This window comes from Canis lupus, chromosome 26 (genome assembly GCF_003254725.2).
Source record: "Canis lupus dingo isolate Sandy chromosome 26, ASM325472v2, whole genome shotgun sequence".
In the NCBI taxonomy this organism is placed as follows: domain Eukaryota; kingdom Metazoa; phylum Chordata; class Mammalia; order Carnivora; family Canidae; genus Canis; species Canis lupus.
Genome location: NC_064268.1, coordinates 13,247,109 through 13,262,455, shown reverse-complemented (window position 1 = coordinate 13,262,455; position 15,347 = coordinate 13,247,109). Strand labels below are relative to the sequence as shown.

The 15,347-nt window shown below is 35.1% G+C and overlaps 1 protein-coding gene across 8 annotated transcripts in view; it reads left to right on the top strand.

The window, feature by feature from the left end:
- The window catches only part of MED13L (mediator complex subunit 13L), a 295,043-nt gene that overhangs the window by 138,912 nt on the left and 140,784 nt on the right, over window positions 1-15,347 (top strand). For all 8 annotated transcript variants that reach the window (XR_003146620.3, XM_025474084.3, XM_025474083.3 and 5 more), the window contains one exon: window positions 9,756-9,840. Coding sequence is in view for 4 of the 8 variants with exons in the window: in XM_025474084.3 (XP_025329869.1) it covers window positions 9,756-9,840 (85 nt within the window). In the remaining 4 variants the exon portion in view is untranslated. Of the gene's footprint in view, window positions 1-9,755; window positions 9,841-15,347 lie in introns of those variants that run through there.

Here is a 15,347-nt window from a genome sequence, read left to right as displayed (position 1 = left end):
TTGAAAGCATTTCATTTGATGCAACCCATAAAATTGATAAATATTACATTATGATATCTGCTTAGTGCAATTCTTAGGTAGGGGATTTAATAATATAAAGCAGTTAAAAAAAACCTAGTATGCTTTATAAATTGCAGATAAGGGTCAAAAACAAAGGCAGTGGGCAAATTATAAATTCTGCATTCAGGGCTGTGCTATCTTTAGCAGTTTGTCACTGAAATCTACCTGGGAAGTAATCTCCTTGTTTCATGTGCTTTGCTTTAATCTATTTGTATTTCTGGAGTTTGGAGAAAAATTTGATTTTCAGTAATTTTAATGGTTGAAAAAGAAGTGCCATCCCTGAAAGAGTGCCCCTCCCCCCCTCCAATATTTGCAGTGGCCAATGTGGTTACTGAACTCAATGTTCTGGATAATAGGTTTCATTAGTTTTGATGCCTGAGGTAAAAAAGCAGTAGGTGGGAATAAGAAGTGTTTTTGATGTCTAGACGTTCATTTCAGCTGTTGCTGCAATATGATACATTAAAAGGAAATATGTATCATAGCTCAGAGGAAATATGTATTCTTTGAAAGTAATTCTACTTTTAAACTGTGTAAGGCAGGGTGACCTAAATTCTAAACGCATGAGCTTGAATTTCTTCAAGGTTTTACAATTTTTATGCTCCTCCCTACCCAATTCCATTATCCCTCCTACTTTTCCCCCTTCAAGTAAAGTATGTCAGTTTTGCTTGTCGAATTGGAAGGGATATCTTTCCAAGATCTCTGCTGGGAAACACAAAATCATTGAAGTATATACTGCTTTGATATTTTGCCATATTGACTTTTTTCCTGAACCTTTTATATGTTTTTTTTTTTTTTTCAGAAAAGCTTATTAATTCTGCAAGGAGCCATGTTTCACAGAGTTAAAAGAAGTTATATTATAGTTTGTGAGGATTTTGAAAAATTATTTGGGCACTAAGTAGTAATTACTACTATTTAAATTTTCCTTTCTAAAACACTGTTTCCTACTCAAAGAAAAACATTTATATAGTACTTTTGCAGTTTAAATATTTGATTATGAGGATTACTATATTAAAAAAATGTTGAATAACAGCAATTTAAACACATTATGATTATAGTTTTTATAACTTAAGTAAGATAGCTTTAGTACCAAAATAGTTTTTCTTTGTAAATAGGCAGCTGTGGTACTACTTAGTTTTATTTTTCTGTTTTAGTTTGGCTATAATAGACCGCATAACAACAAGAGAATTTTTTTTTTTTTTTAAAACAAGAGAATGTTTTAATTTAGGAATTCTTCGTTTTAATTGAATCTTGCCACTCATTTATTGTATACACATTTTAGGTCTTTTGGTGCTTTCTTTTTCAAGACTAACAAACTTTTAGTACAATTCTTCCATTACATCTAAGTAGATTTAGATGTAAGTCCCCTTGTAGGGACACCTGGGTGGCTCAGCGGTTGAGCGTTGTCCTTCGGCTCAGGGCATGATCCCAGAGTACCAGGATCCAGTCCCACATTGGGCTCCCTGCATGGAATCTGCTTCTCCCTCTGCCTGTGTCTCTGCCTCTCTCTCTGTCTCTCATGAATAAATAAATAATTTTAAAAATCTAAACAAAAAAGTCTCCTGTAGAGATAGTCTTATTGCTACTTTATATTCTTAAGGAATTAATAAGCATTTATATGTAAACTGGAAAAATCAAAAGAATTCGGCTTTTTTTTTTTTTTTTTTAATTTTAAAAATGGAGACAGCATACCCTGGGGAGATTGTAGGATTCATAAAGATGGGGTCTAGCATTTGCAAGCTTTCTTACAAATTTGGTGGACGCTTTTCTTCTAGGCCACCTTGGAAAGGAGATCAAGAATTAAGTAGTGAATGCATCTCCTGTCATTTATAGAAACTTAATTTAGACTACCCAATACCTAGTTCATGCCCCTCCCCTTACTTTATGAAATATTTAAATATCAAGCAAATGGAAAGTTGGTTTAAATTTCACTTTGGGAAGAAGATATCTTAGAAAAAACTAGCTTAAAAAGCTAAAATGTGCTTTTCTCTGATATTATCATGGAGTTGTATAAATAGATTGCAGAAGCAATTTCAATTTTGCTTAACATTTGAAAAAATTACTTGCAGTTATTTAGAAAACATTAAGTTGCAAATTGTGGATCCAGAGGGAAATTTGACTTGAATGTTGAAGTTTGCCTTTGTAACTGGTATTCAGAGTAAAAGGTGGATGGGATGGATTAACATAGCTCTAAGTGTGGTATAGTGGAAGGAGCATGGGTGTTAGAGTCAGAAAACTTGGGCTTGAATCTCATCTTTGCCACTAATCCTCTTAACTGGATATAAGGAGATTTTAGATTGAAGCCAAATCCAATGAAGTAAAGGTATGTGCACATAAAATACTAGGTCAATTCAACACATGTTTATGAATATCTGATATGTTCTAGTCACTTCAGCTATGAAAATAAATTGCTTCCTCTTGTGGAATTTTTTAATTTTATAAAATGGACTAATTTTTATATTTACTGTTTATAAAAAGTAGATGTAAAATACATTTGATCCTGTTAGGTTCTGAATATAGTTACATATGACTCTAGATTCTTGGATTTATTAGTTGTGTGACCTTGGGAAGTTTAAGATTTTTAAGCCTTAGTTTTCTTATTTATAAAGTGGAGATTAGAATAAGCTGTATTGGTTGGAATTCTTAGTTGCAAATAAGAAAAGGAATTGATTAAAAGAATATTGAGTATTCACAGAACTGTTTGTCAATTTTAGGATCAGTGCTGCAGTATTGGTTTCATGAGAATAAATAGTGGTATCACCACTAAGCACTGGATGCTGCAGTACCTCTGCTACTTAAGCATCAAAAACTTGATCTTACAGCTGCTATTTCTAGTGGTGACAGAAATATCTCTCTGTGTCTACTTTCTTCTGTGTCACTTAGATCCAGAGCCAAAGGTGTAGTGCAGGAGCACCTAGTGGACTTCAGCATATATATATCCTTGTCCATATTGCAGGACAGGATGGAAGAAAGCGTCTGCTTTCAGCTCATTAGGGGTGACCATATTTGACACTCAGCATGGGATAGGCAATTCCCAGGGATAGGAAGAAGTCAGATACTGAGTGGGTACATGTCCTTTACTTTGTATCATAGTGTTGTGCTGAAAAAACATTCTCCGCATCGCCAGCCCCTATTGATAGGTAGTGCTTGATTTGAAGCTTGGCACACAAAATAAAGTCTCAGAAATTGAGAAAGATGGTTTCCTAGGTAGAAAACCAACCTTGACTATCAGTTATTTTATCTTACTGTTATTTTAATATATTTTTTTAATGTTTGTTAGCTATGCTGCAAAGGATTCAAAGTTGTTATTGCCTTACAAGTGATTTTCAAAATCTATATTAGCTTTTTTGAGAGCATTCCTTTTTTCTGGCCTGATACTTGAGGCATAACATAGCCAAGAACTGTGGGCCAGTGTGTGTTGGCCAAATATCTATTATATTCCAAAAATGCTATTCTAGATTTAACTTATTTTGGCATTTTAGAGATTCATTGAAACATCTGCTGCTCTTGTATTTCTGGAAATTTTGCACATGAAGTAGATAAGAAAACTTGGTCTGACTTTTGCTACTTTCCACAAGTATGCTTGCTGTATATAAACGGTAAATTAAAGGGGTAGCAAAATAAAATAATAAAAATCCTTAAATGCATGGCCTCAATTGATATTATTTACTAGAGGGATTATCCTTGATTACAGTTGTTGAGTTCCAATAAATTGACTACTCTTGAATCTTTATATGTAAGATGAAATTTAGATGTTCATATGAAGTCCAGATACTATGCCTTGTTAGTTACCTCTGCTGACTTATATTTTAAATTTTACTGGCTGACTTACAGTTTATAATTTTCTGTTGTTTCTTAAGCTTTGGTATACTTAAATAAGAGCTTAATGTAATCTGATTTATTTTATTTTGTGTTACTGCTTTCTTCTGGTGTTATTACATTGGTGCCTAAACTTTATATAAACTTATATAATATAAAGGAAGATATGAGAATTACCGTATAAAAAATAATATTGAGGGTATTTTTCAAATTTTCAGTATTTAAAAAAATTTTAGAGAAATGTTTTAGAGAAATTTTTGTTCTCGTTGTCTTATTTGCAATATTTAATATGATGTACATAATACAATTTATAGTAGATTGTCTTGTAGGGGTGGACCACTTTGGTATGTAGTCTCTTTTTTTAAAGATTTTATTTATTCATTCATGAGAGAGAGAGAGAGAGAGAGAGAGAGAATGAGAGAGAGACAGGCAGAGACACAGGCAGAGAGAAGCAGGCTCCATGCAGGGAGCTAGATGTGGGACTTGATCCCGGTCTCCAGGATCAAGCCCTGGGCCAAAGGCAAGGGCTCAACCGCTGAGCCACCCAGGCATCCCTGGTCTGTAGTTTCTTGTGGGTGAAACTGTTTTTTTGTGTTTTGTTTTTCTGCTTTAAATAATTTGTGAATGAAGGGTTAACCAAATAAACTATATTGTTTGGATAAAAAAAAATCATGTTCAGTGTGCAGAAGTTTAGAGTAGGAGTCCTTCTGATTCATATTCTGTTCTCATTTTCAGCACTAAAAATATATAAGAAATCAATGTAAGTATATTTATAATGGCTTAGGTTCAGAAGCTGTGTCTAATAGTGAAAAGAGTTTATGTAAAGCAGTAAAAGAGTTTAAGTTTTTTAGTGTATAGTTCTACAGGTTTTGCCAAATGTACACAGTTCCGTAACCACCATGACAAACAAGATGTAGAACAGCTCCATAATCCCTCAAATTTCCCATGTCCCTTTGTTATCAACCACTGCCATTCTAGGGATGGGAATGGGAATAAGAATCCATGGGGCAGTTTACATTACCTTAAATTTGCCTTTGTGAGAATGCTATATGAATGAATTCTAAAGCATGTGGCTTTCTGAGTATGATGGCTTTTTTCACTTAGTATAATGACATTCATTCATATTTTGAGTATATCAGTAGTTTTCTTTTCTCTTCTCTTCTCTTCTCTTCTCTTCTCTTCTCTTCTCTTCTCTTCTCTTCTCTTCTCTTCTCTTCTTTTCTTTTCTTTTCTTTTCTTTCTTCTTTTCCCCTCCCTCCCTCCCAAGACTTATTTATTTGAGAGAGAACCCACACGTTCCTGTGCCCATGAGCATGGGAGCAGGGCAGGGGCAGAGGGAAAGGGAGAGAGAGAATCCTCAAGCAGATTTCCTACTGAGCTCAGAGCCCTATACAGGGCTGATCCCAAGACTCTGAGATCATGACCTGAGCCGAAATCAAAAGATGGCCACTTAACCTTCGGAGCTACCCAGGAGCTCCCCCCTCCTTTATTTCTGAATAGTATCCCAGTGTGTATGGATTGTCTGCTGTTTGTTCTTTTCCCAGTTGAGGGACTTTTGGATGTTTTCCGGTTCCTGGCATTTTGGGAAAACAATAACAAACCAGCTCTAAATATTTGCTGCAATTTTCCATGTGGACACAAGTTTCTTATTTTACTTGAATACGCACGTGTGTGTATGCATGTGCACTCGAGCACAGACTCCCCTAAGATGGATGATGCTAGACTGCATGGCAAGTGTATGTTTAACTGCAGAAAAAATTGCCAAAGTCAGCTTTTCCACAGTGACTGTACTATTTTTGCATTGTTATCAGCAGTATATGACCATTACAATTACTCTGTATGCTCATTAGCACTTTGTATTTTCAGTTTTTCTTTTAAGCCATACTAAAGGGCTTTTCTGTAGCTGAACATAACTTTTCTGTGTTTTTTTGAAGAGCAGAAGAGTTTTTCATTTCGATGAAGCTCTGTTGAACAGTTTTTCATTCTGGATCATGCTTTTGGTGTCATATCTAAGAAATCTTTGCTAACCTAAGCTTATAAAAAGTTACTCTTGTGTTTTTGAAATTTTATAGTTTTAGTTAGGTTTTACATTTCAGGGTTCATTTTTCTATATGATGTGACCTATAGTTTGAGCCTCATTTTTTTTTGCATAGGGATATTCATTTATTTCAGTTCTAGTTGTTGAAAAGACTGTTCTTACTCCACTGAACTGCCTTTGCACCTTTTTTGGAAGCTGATTGATCATATATTTTTGGGTCAGTTTGTAGGCTATACTGTTTTGTTGATCTGTGTATCCTATCTCTAGTACCACACCATGTTGTCAATTCTAGTTCTATAGTGAATCTGGAAATCAGGTTATGTAAGTCTCCTAAGCTATATTTTTCTTTTGCCGCATTATTTAAGGTATTCTAGTTCCTTTGCTTTGTCATATAAATGCAATTTTTCTCATTCTCTAGAAAATCCTTTAGAGATTTTTTTTAATTATAATTGAGTTGACTCTATAGATCTGTTTTAGAAGAATTGATATCTTGACAATAATAACTTTTTCAGTCCATGATCAATATATACCTCTGCATTTATTTATGTCTCATTGATTGCATTCATCAGTGTTGTAGTTTTTAGCATTTAGATCTTGTACATAATTTGTAGGTTTTATATCCAAGGATTTCGTGTGTTTGGTGCTATTATAAGTGATAATCTTAAAAATGCAGTTTCTTATTCATTATAGTATATAGGAATAGGATTTTTTCTTTTTTGTTTCTGTTGACCCTATTCTGTGATCTAGTTAAACTCAGTTTTAGATCTACTGTTTTTTTGGTCGTTGTTGATTCTATAGGATTTTCTCATAGTCATGTCATCTGTGAATAGAGATGTTTTATTTCTTCTATTCCAACTAGTATGTCTGGTATTTTTTTTCCTGCCTTATTGTATTGGTTGATGACACCTCCACTAAAATTGGAACAGGAGTGGTGAAAGCAGACTTCCTTGCCTTGTTCTTGATAGTAGGGGAAAATAATCAGTCCTTTATCATTAAATATATTAGTTGTAGGTTTTTGTGATTGTTCTTTTAAGAATTTTTTCAAACAAAAAAACCCAGTTCTTCAGTCTATTTTAAAATTGTTGAAATCATGATAAAATTATAATGATAAAAAATTGTAGTTGACATTGCTGAAACTTTTTTAGTATTCCACATTGCATGATTGGACAACTATAACACTTAAACATTTCAGTTAAAGTATTTCAGGACCATTTGAGGAAGAAATAGAGTTATGGTTGTTGACTGAGAACTTTGACAACTTCCATGAACGGCAGAGTACATACTTTATATCAAGAAGAACAAAAAGAAAAAAAAGCAGAGTGGTTGAAGCAGATGACACAATGTTGATAATTTGGGTTAGGAATTTATTGGATCTGTTTTTTTAAAGTATGATTGAAGATTTTTAATTAATATATATATATTTTAAAACAATGTGCAGAATAGATGTCACCAACTTGGAAGAAAACCTTAGAAGAGTGGGACTCTTTTCACAAATGCTGCATCACTAACACTCTTTATGACACAAAAGACTATTACATAGAAAAACACTGACACTAGTAACGAGTCAAAATGTGATTCAGAAGAGTCAACATCTAAATGCTGATGAAGTTTTAGGCATTTTTAACCTTTTCTGGGGTGGTGCTTATAATATGTTTTATGTATGTACAATAATGATATTTGAAAAAAAAATGTGAATAGGGTACCCGGTGGCTCAATGAGGTAAGCCTCCCACTCCTGGTTTTGGCTCAGGTTATAATCTCAGGATCATGGGATCCAGCCCTGCATTTGGTCTGTGCTCATTGGGAAGTCTGCTTCTTTCTTCCTCTGCCCCTCACCCTTGCTCACTCTCTTTCTCTAAAGCATATTTCAAGAAAAATAAAAACATGTCAATAAATGTAAAGGAGCTCTTTAAATAATTGCAAATTAAAAATCCTAAGTAATAAAAGCCATATTATAGTTTAATTGGCAGCTTACCTCCACTCCTTCACCTTCAGCAATATTTAAAAAAATCATGCTTCTTGAACTTGATAGTGTCTTATAGTCACTGAGACACATTAAAAAGGAAAATCAAATTAATATGAGGTGGTCATTTTGTTGAAATGTTAGCTCTCTTTCTCACCCAGGAAAAGCTCTATCTAGAAGATAAATGTGTGAGAACACAGATTCAGGACATCCTCAGGATTGTAAAAACTTTTGCTTGTTTTGTCTTGAACAGAAGTAGTCTGTTGCTAGCAGGAATGTTTATTTGCTGTACTTTATTTCCATTTCTTTAGTGATAAATAATAAAATGTTTCTGACAGAGGTTGCTTTGGGAAAATTTGGTAAATCATTGTTAGCCACACAGGCAGGAAAACAAAAGCTTATCTGACATACTAAGAAAAAATATTATCCGGTTTTATCATTTAAAGGTGGTCCTTTAGATAAAATCCATGAATGTAAATACGCTTTTTCTAATTCTATGTGATTGGAGATAGATTTTGAGATGTCTGTTGGTGTGGTAAAAGCATTACAAATGCATTGTGGATTTAAAGTATATTTTAATTCTCAAAATTTTCTCTGGTGAGTGGTTTTGTCAAGATAAGTAAAAGGAAGTAAAATTTTCTTCTGCAAATGTCGTTTCCATCCTTCCAATTTTTTGTTATCTTGAACTGAACTAATATAATTTAAAAGGAAATTAGCTGTCTTCTGCAAGGCGTTTTATATCCTTTTATATATGAAAAGAATGTTAGGAATGCATGAGGCATTGTTAGTCTATTGGATTCTCTTGATGTTAGAGTTACTTGTGGCTCAGTGTTATATTTCTTTTTTTTTTTTTTTAATAAAGATTTTGTTTATTTATTTGAGAGAGAGAGAGTGTGAGAGAGGGGGCAAGGGGGGCGGGGCAGAGACACAAGCAGGCTCCATGCAGGGAGCCTGTTCCAGGACATGATCCCTGGACTCTAGGATCACGCCCTGGGCCGAAGGCAGGCACTAAACCGCTGAGCCACCCAGGGAACCCCTCAGTGCTGTATTTCCAAGGCAAATATGATATTTCCCAAAATGTCAAACTTAAATGAAATTATGAGTTTAGGAAATCTGATCTTAAATTAAGATTTTATTTCCTGGTATTTTTCCTAAAATTCCGTCCTTAAAGTCCTATTGAGATACTGCCTTTAGAACATATAAGGAAATTTGAATAACTGACATTTTTGAAGATTTTTTCCTTTTAGTTTTTCTCTAAAAATACAGAAGCTAACCTTAGCAATAGTTTGTGACATTTTGTTATCTTTAAATAGAATTTTAACAAAATTTGTCTTTGTTGTACTGTTAGGTAGAAAGATTAATTTGAGAATTTCAGATGATTTCAAATTTTGAAGAATCGGATTGTAAAGATTTTTTTAAAAAATTTTTTATTTATGATAGTCACAGAGAGAGAGAGAGAGAGAGAGAGAGAGAGAGAGAGGCAGAGACATAGGCAGAGGGAGAAGCAGGCTCCATGCACCGGGAGCCCGACGCGGGATTCGATCCCAGATCTCCAGGATCGCGCCCTGGGCCAAAGGCAGGCGCTAAACCTCTGAGTCACCCAGGGATCCCCAGATTGTAAAGATTTTTACTGGAGAGGGGTTGTACCATGGTCATATTCCTGAAGACTTTAAAATTGAAACATGTTATTTCCTTCTGTATATAGGTATTCTATGACTTTGGGCAAGTATTTAACTTCTTTTCTCAGTTTCTGTGCAAGATAATTCATTTCAATGAGTTCATTAACTTTGCTTTAGAAAAATGTTTTGAAAGTTAATTTTTATTTGAATGCTCCTCTTACTGGTTCAATTTTTTTAGTTTTGTTTTGCTTTTTTTTCAGTTGTGGAAGAAGGACTCTGGGAAAATGGCCTTTCCTATGAATGTCGGACACTGCTCTTCAAAGCAATACACAATCTGTTAGAAAGGTAAGAGAAGGAATAGCATCACAGTTGTTTTGAGACACCCAGGTTTAATGCTGGATGTTCCCAGGCTTTCCTGTAATTCTCAAAATGCTTTTGCATACAATTTTATGAAGATAAAATTATATACATCTCATTTCTTTTATATTGATATGATTTCAACCTTAGAAGAAGTTTCAGGAATAGCATAAACAGCCTCATATATCCTTTTACTCAGATTCATCAATAGTTTTTCTTTTACCCAGTTTGCTTTGTAGTTTGTGTGATTGCCTACCTTTTTACTTCTAACCTGTGTATTTTAAACTTGTTTCCTGAGCCACTCAAGAGTCATTTGCACACTTGAGAGTGTTCTTTCTTTAACCCCTAAGTGTTTAGGTGTACATTTCCTGAGGACAGTGATATCCTCTCATGTAAACACTGTACAATTATGAAAATTAGGAAATCTAACATTTATAAAATGCCATTATCTGTAGTTCAGCTCCAATGTTATCACTGTCCCACTTATGTCCCTGATATCTTAAACCCCTTCCCCCCAAGATCTGATCCATGATCATACATTTTAGTTTTCATGTCTCTTTAAATTTAGAAGTGTTCTTTAGCCTTTCTTTTTCTTTCTTGACATTGTATGAGTTCAGGCCATATGTTTTATATAATGTCCCTCAATTTGAGATAGTTTCTTCATGATTAGATTTAGGTTATGCATTTTGTAGTAATACCATAGAAGTGATGTCATGTCCTCCTCAGTATATCAAAGCAGGAGGCCTATGATTTCAATGTCAGTGATATTAACATTGTTGATCACTTGTTTGGGGTGGTGTTCTGTCAGATTTCTACACTGTAAATTAATAAGTACTTGTGAACTGTGACCTTTGTTAATTCTTTGTAATTATTAAGTAATTTGTGACCAGATACAATGAGGTTGTGTAATTATCCCGTTACCACATTTTGACTCATGTGTTTTATCTTCTGTCATTTAAATCAGCATAGTTATGGCTGTAATGATAATTTTCAAATGCAATCATTCTTTCTACTTCCATTGTTGGACATTTTTTTTTTTTTTTGTAACGAAGAGCTTTTCATTTTCTTGTATGTACGTGTGTGTGTGTGTGTGTGTGTGTGTGTGTGTGTGTTTAAGATTTTATTTATTCATGAGAGACACAGAGAGAGAGAGGCAGAGAGAGAAGCAGGCTCCATGCAGGGAGCCCGACGTGGGACTCAGTCCCGGAACTCCAGGATCAGGCCCTGGGCCAAAGGCAGGTGCCAGACCGCTGAGCCACCCAGGGATTCTTGTATGTGTGTTTTAATCTCCCTTTTAGCTATACAAATTTGGAGAAATGGATTTCTGTTTTGGTCAGTGGATTATAATTTATAATTTATTACCACCATCATTTATTTCAATTCATAAATTCTTCCAGATTTGGCCAGGGAGAGCCCCTTCATGATGGAGTCTATGGCTTTTGGACCTGTTGTCATTGTTCAAGTGCCTCCTTACTTTATGGCATAACAGTGTATTTCTGGCTCAGATAGTATTTTAAGGGGAAAAACAAATGATAAAGAATGGATTAATTAAGAACTCCTATGGAAAAAAAACCTTTTCACTTCTCTTTCTGAGTCTTTATTTGATACTTTCAGGTAATCAAAGCTGAAAGGACATTCTGGTACCGTTCAGTTCCTTATCCAAGCTGCTAGTTATGGTAATGTCACTACCGTGTCAATGCTTAGAGGACCTAAGCTGTAGTTGATAAGTTGTCACCATTTAAGTCACTCAGAAAGATCTTTCCCACCAAATTTATCTTTTTCATTTTGGACTTCAGTTTCCACTTCTGTACTTGGAGTAGACCTAGAGGCCATCCATCTGTTACTAAGGCAGTATATTTTGGAAGCATTGATTTTGAAAGTTGAATCTCTTAAATATTTCAAATATTTGGTAATTCTCTCTCCCACTGCAAAACAAAACAAAGTACACACAAAGTCCCTTCAGGAAAATGTGGAAACTTGACTGTTTATATACTCTGATGCCATAACAAAACTCTTATTATCTGTACAATAATTAATGCATCTTTTAAAGAGTCCTTTTAATGTAAGTTTGTAATGTATGTAGAACAAAATACATTTTTAAAAAATAAAATGTTAATATGTGGTTGAACTGTATTCTTTTCAGTCTTTTGTGTTTTAAATGGGAGAAAATTAGAACAGAAAAACAGAGTGAACAAAAATGCAGATAATTCATTTATTCTTTGGTCATGAATTCTTTGGTCAAAGAATTTATTCTTTGGTTTGTAATAAAAACTGAATTTCAGGGGGTGCCTGGGTATCTTAGTTGGTTGAGTGTCTACCCTCGGTTCAGGTTCTGATCCCTGGGTCCTGGGATTGAGCCCCTAGAGTCAGGCTTCCTGCTCAGCAGGGAGTCTGCTTCTTTCCCTGCTCCTGCTCTCTCTCTCCTTCTCAAATAAAATAAAATAAAATCTTGAAACAACAACAACAACTAAAGTTCAGGTTAATCTCAGTTATTATTTGATAGGAAAGTTAATTGTGACATATGCAGTATGTCATACGATAAATCGTCAGATAGTTCTGAAGAACTTTGGGTTAGATCTGGGTTTAATTTCATAGTCTGTTACTTGGACAGTTACCCTAACCTCACTAAGCCTGAGTAAACACCCTTAATACATTAAGTACAGGATACTGTGTACCTTGAGTTCTTGTTGGATGATGTCTATGATGTGTGCCACATAATACTTAACCTATTATTACTGTTGAAGAATTGTTAATTCCTTTCCCCATAAATATATTCTGCATACTTTGATTTGGATCCTCTTATAAGACTTTATTTTGAAATAAAACAGTATTTAATTTAGAAAATAATTAATCATGTTATTAACTACATGATTAATAAATAAATTGTTATTTCCTACAATTAGAATGGAGAGGTTGAGATTTTTTTGAAAAATTGTAATAATTCCTTTGTCTTTCAAAATAACGTTTTCCTTTCACCAAAATTTAAGTAGCTGTGTTGTGTAAGTGAAAATTCTCCTGCTCTTGAGGCAAGGAATCATCTTAAATGGTTGTTTTTAGCTCTCTTTATTCATTGTCACTAGAATCTGGGTTGGCTAACACATGCTTGCCCTTTTGTTTGTCCCTAGCCTAGACCATTTGCTGTAACTTAGTTATCTGTTTACAACCCAAATTTATTGAAATACAGTTTACTGTCTTATTCCTGGCTACTTTCTATTATGTTTTTCCATTTCTATTCAGAAAGATCGACTGGGTTTCCCATTGCAGGTATTTTGAGTTTCTAGCATGAAAGCCAGAATTGAGGTTATTGAAGCAGATCATCAAGGAATGTATCACTGGCAGGGTGTTTGTGTTTCTCAAACTCTTTTTTCCTCCCAGTTCACATTTTAACAGCTTATACTACTGATTTATTATTTTTGCTTTTTGTATTTCTAAGCAAACGGATTTGTTTAATTAAAAGAGAGTCTCTCACTTACAGCTAAGTAGGAGTAATATAAATTGATCATTTTTCCAAAAGGCAGTAGTTGCTAATGTATACAGAATGGTGAGCTACTGCAGTCGTTTATTAAAAATAATTTCACTACAAAAAGATAACACTGTATAACTGTATAACACAAAAAGGTAGCACTGTATAACACAGAATAAGGTAATTTCATTTTTATTGCTATTGATTGGTGCTGAGGTAATACTATACTGATGTGTGTAGAATATTTTAAATTCGAAGGTAATAGGACTTTAAACATTTTACCTTTCATTATTCCTCCTCTAGCTCCTCAGTATTTGCATACACTGCATTGTATATGTCTAGTGTCATCTGTTCATTAAAAAACCAAAAACCTCACTGTTGATTATTCAAGAGTATTTTCCTTTAAGATGTCAGATAGAAGCTAACACATCTGGCTGTAATATCACATCTTTATAGGGACGCATATTGCTAGCAGTCCGTTTCTTCATTGCCTTCAGAGATGGAAGATCTTCTGCATCTCTGCTCTGCCAATTTTCAATATATGTCTTGGGCAAGTGACTTAAGCTTGCAGAGTGCTTGTTCTTTTTTTTTTCCCATTTTAAAGTTTTATTTATTTGACACAGCACAAGCAGGTGGAAGCAGCAGGCAGAGGGAGAAGAAGAAGCAAGCTCCCCGCTGAGCAAGGAGCCTGCTGTGGGGCTTCATCCCAGGACCCTGGGATCACAACAAGCCAAAGGCAGATGTTTAACTGACTGAGCCACCCAGGTGCCCCAAAGAGCCCTTTGTTCTTTACCTATAAAGTGGTGAAGGATTGTTTTTGCTCAGTACAGTACCTTTCTCTCTCTCTGTCTCTCTCTTTTTAAAGATTTTATTTATTTATTGATGAGAGACACACAGAGAGAGGCAGAGACATAAGCAGAGAGAGAAGCAAGCTCCCTCCAGGGAGCCTGATGTAGGACTCTATCCCAGGACCCCTGGGATCACACACTGAGCCAAAGGCAGAGAGACACTTAATCACTGAGCCACCGACGCATCCCTACCATTCTCATTATCAGAGCTCAGTAAGTGAATAACTGCTGTTAGTATTAGCTAATAGCAATATCACTAATAATATTTCCAGAGTTGGACACAACATTAAGTCAGTTAGCCTTCACCTTGATTATTCTGGAATCCCATTCTGTAATGTCCTTTTTTATGTGGTCATCCCTCCTTTCCTTGAACACTCCTGGTTATTTGAGCTTGGATTCTGACAGGACAGCTTTCTAGAGGAGTTCTTTTCATCTTCAGAGAGATGTTAGAATGTTTAGTTAGTTAGATGTTAGAAAGTTCATTGTTGGGATCCCTGGGTGGCGCAGCGGTTTGGCGCCTGCCTTTGGCCCAGGGCGCGATCCTGGAGACCCTGGAGACCCCGGATTGAATCCCACATCGGGCTCCCGGTGCATGGAGCCTGCTTCTCCCTCTGCCTGTGTCTCTGCCTCTCTCTCTCTCTCTCTCTGTGACTATCATAAATAAAAATTAAAAAAAAAGAAAGTTCATTGTTAGAAAGTCTTACGCTGAGTAGAAATCTGTTTCCCATAATGGTTTTTTAAAAAAATCTTAATCCTGTTCTTTCGGGTTCATATATAATTCATCTAATCCTCATGTGGTGGCCTGTTTAATATCTTGGTACCTAAGTTTTTTGTTTGTTTGGTTTATGGTTCTTATATAATATTGAATAAGCCCTGTGCCTCTGCCTTCTAGATATCCCTCTAGCCAGTCCCATTCTCTTCATTTTGACTGCCACTGGCCTGCTTTAAGACGTATTAAGTATTTGATAAAGTTTTGCAATGACCTCTTCTATAGTCAGTTTAAGCTTAGTTATGCTGCAGTAAAAGAAGACCTGAAAGATCTTACTATCTTAATAACAATTGAAGTTTATTTCTTGCTCATGCTGTTTGCTTACTGTGTCATTTAAGAGTAATACTCCTTATATCCTCTTGCCTCCAGGCAAGAATCTTGTTGGTGGGGTAGCCCTGTCAGAGATTTGCTGGGC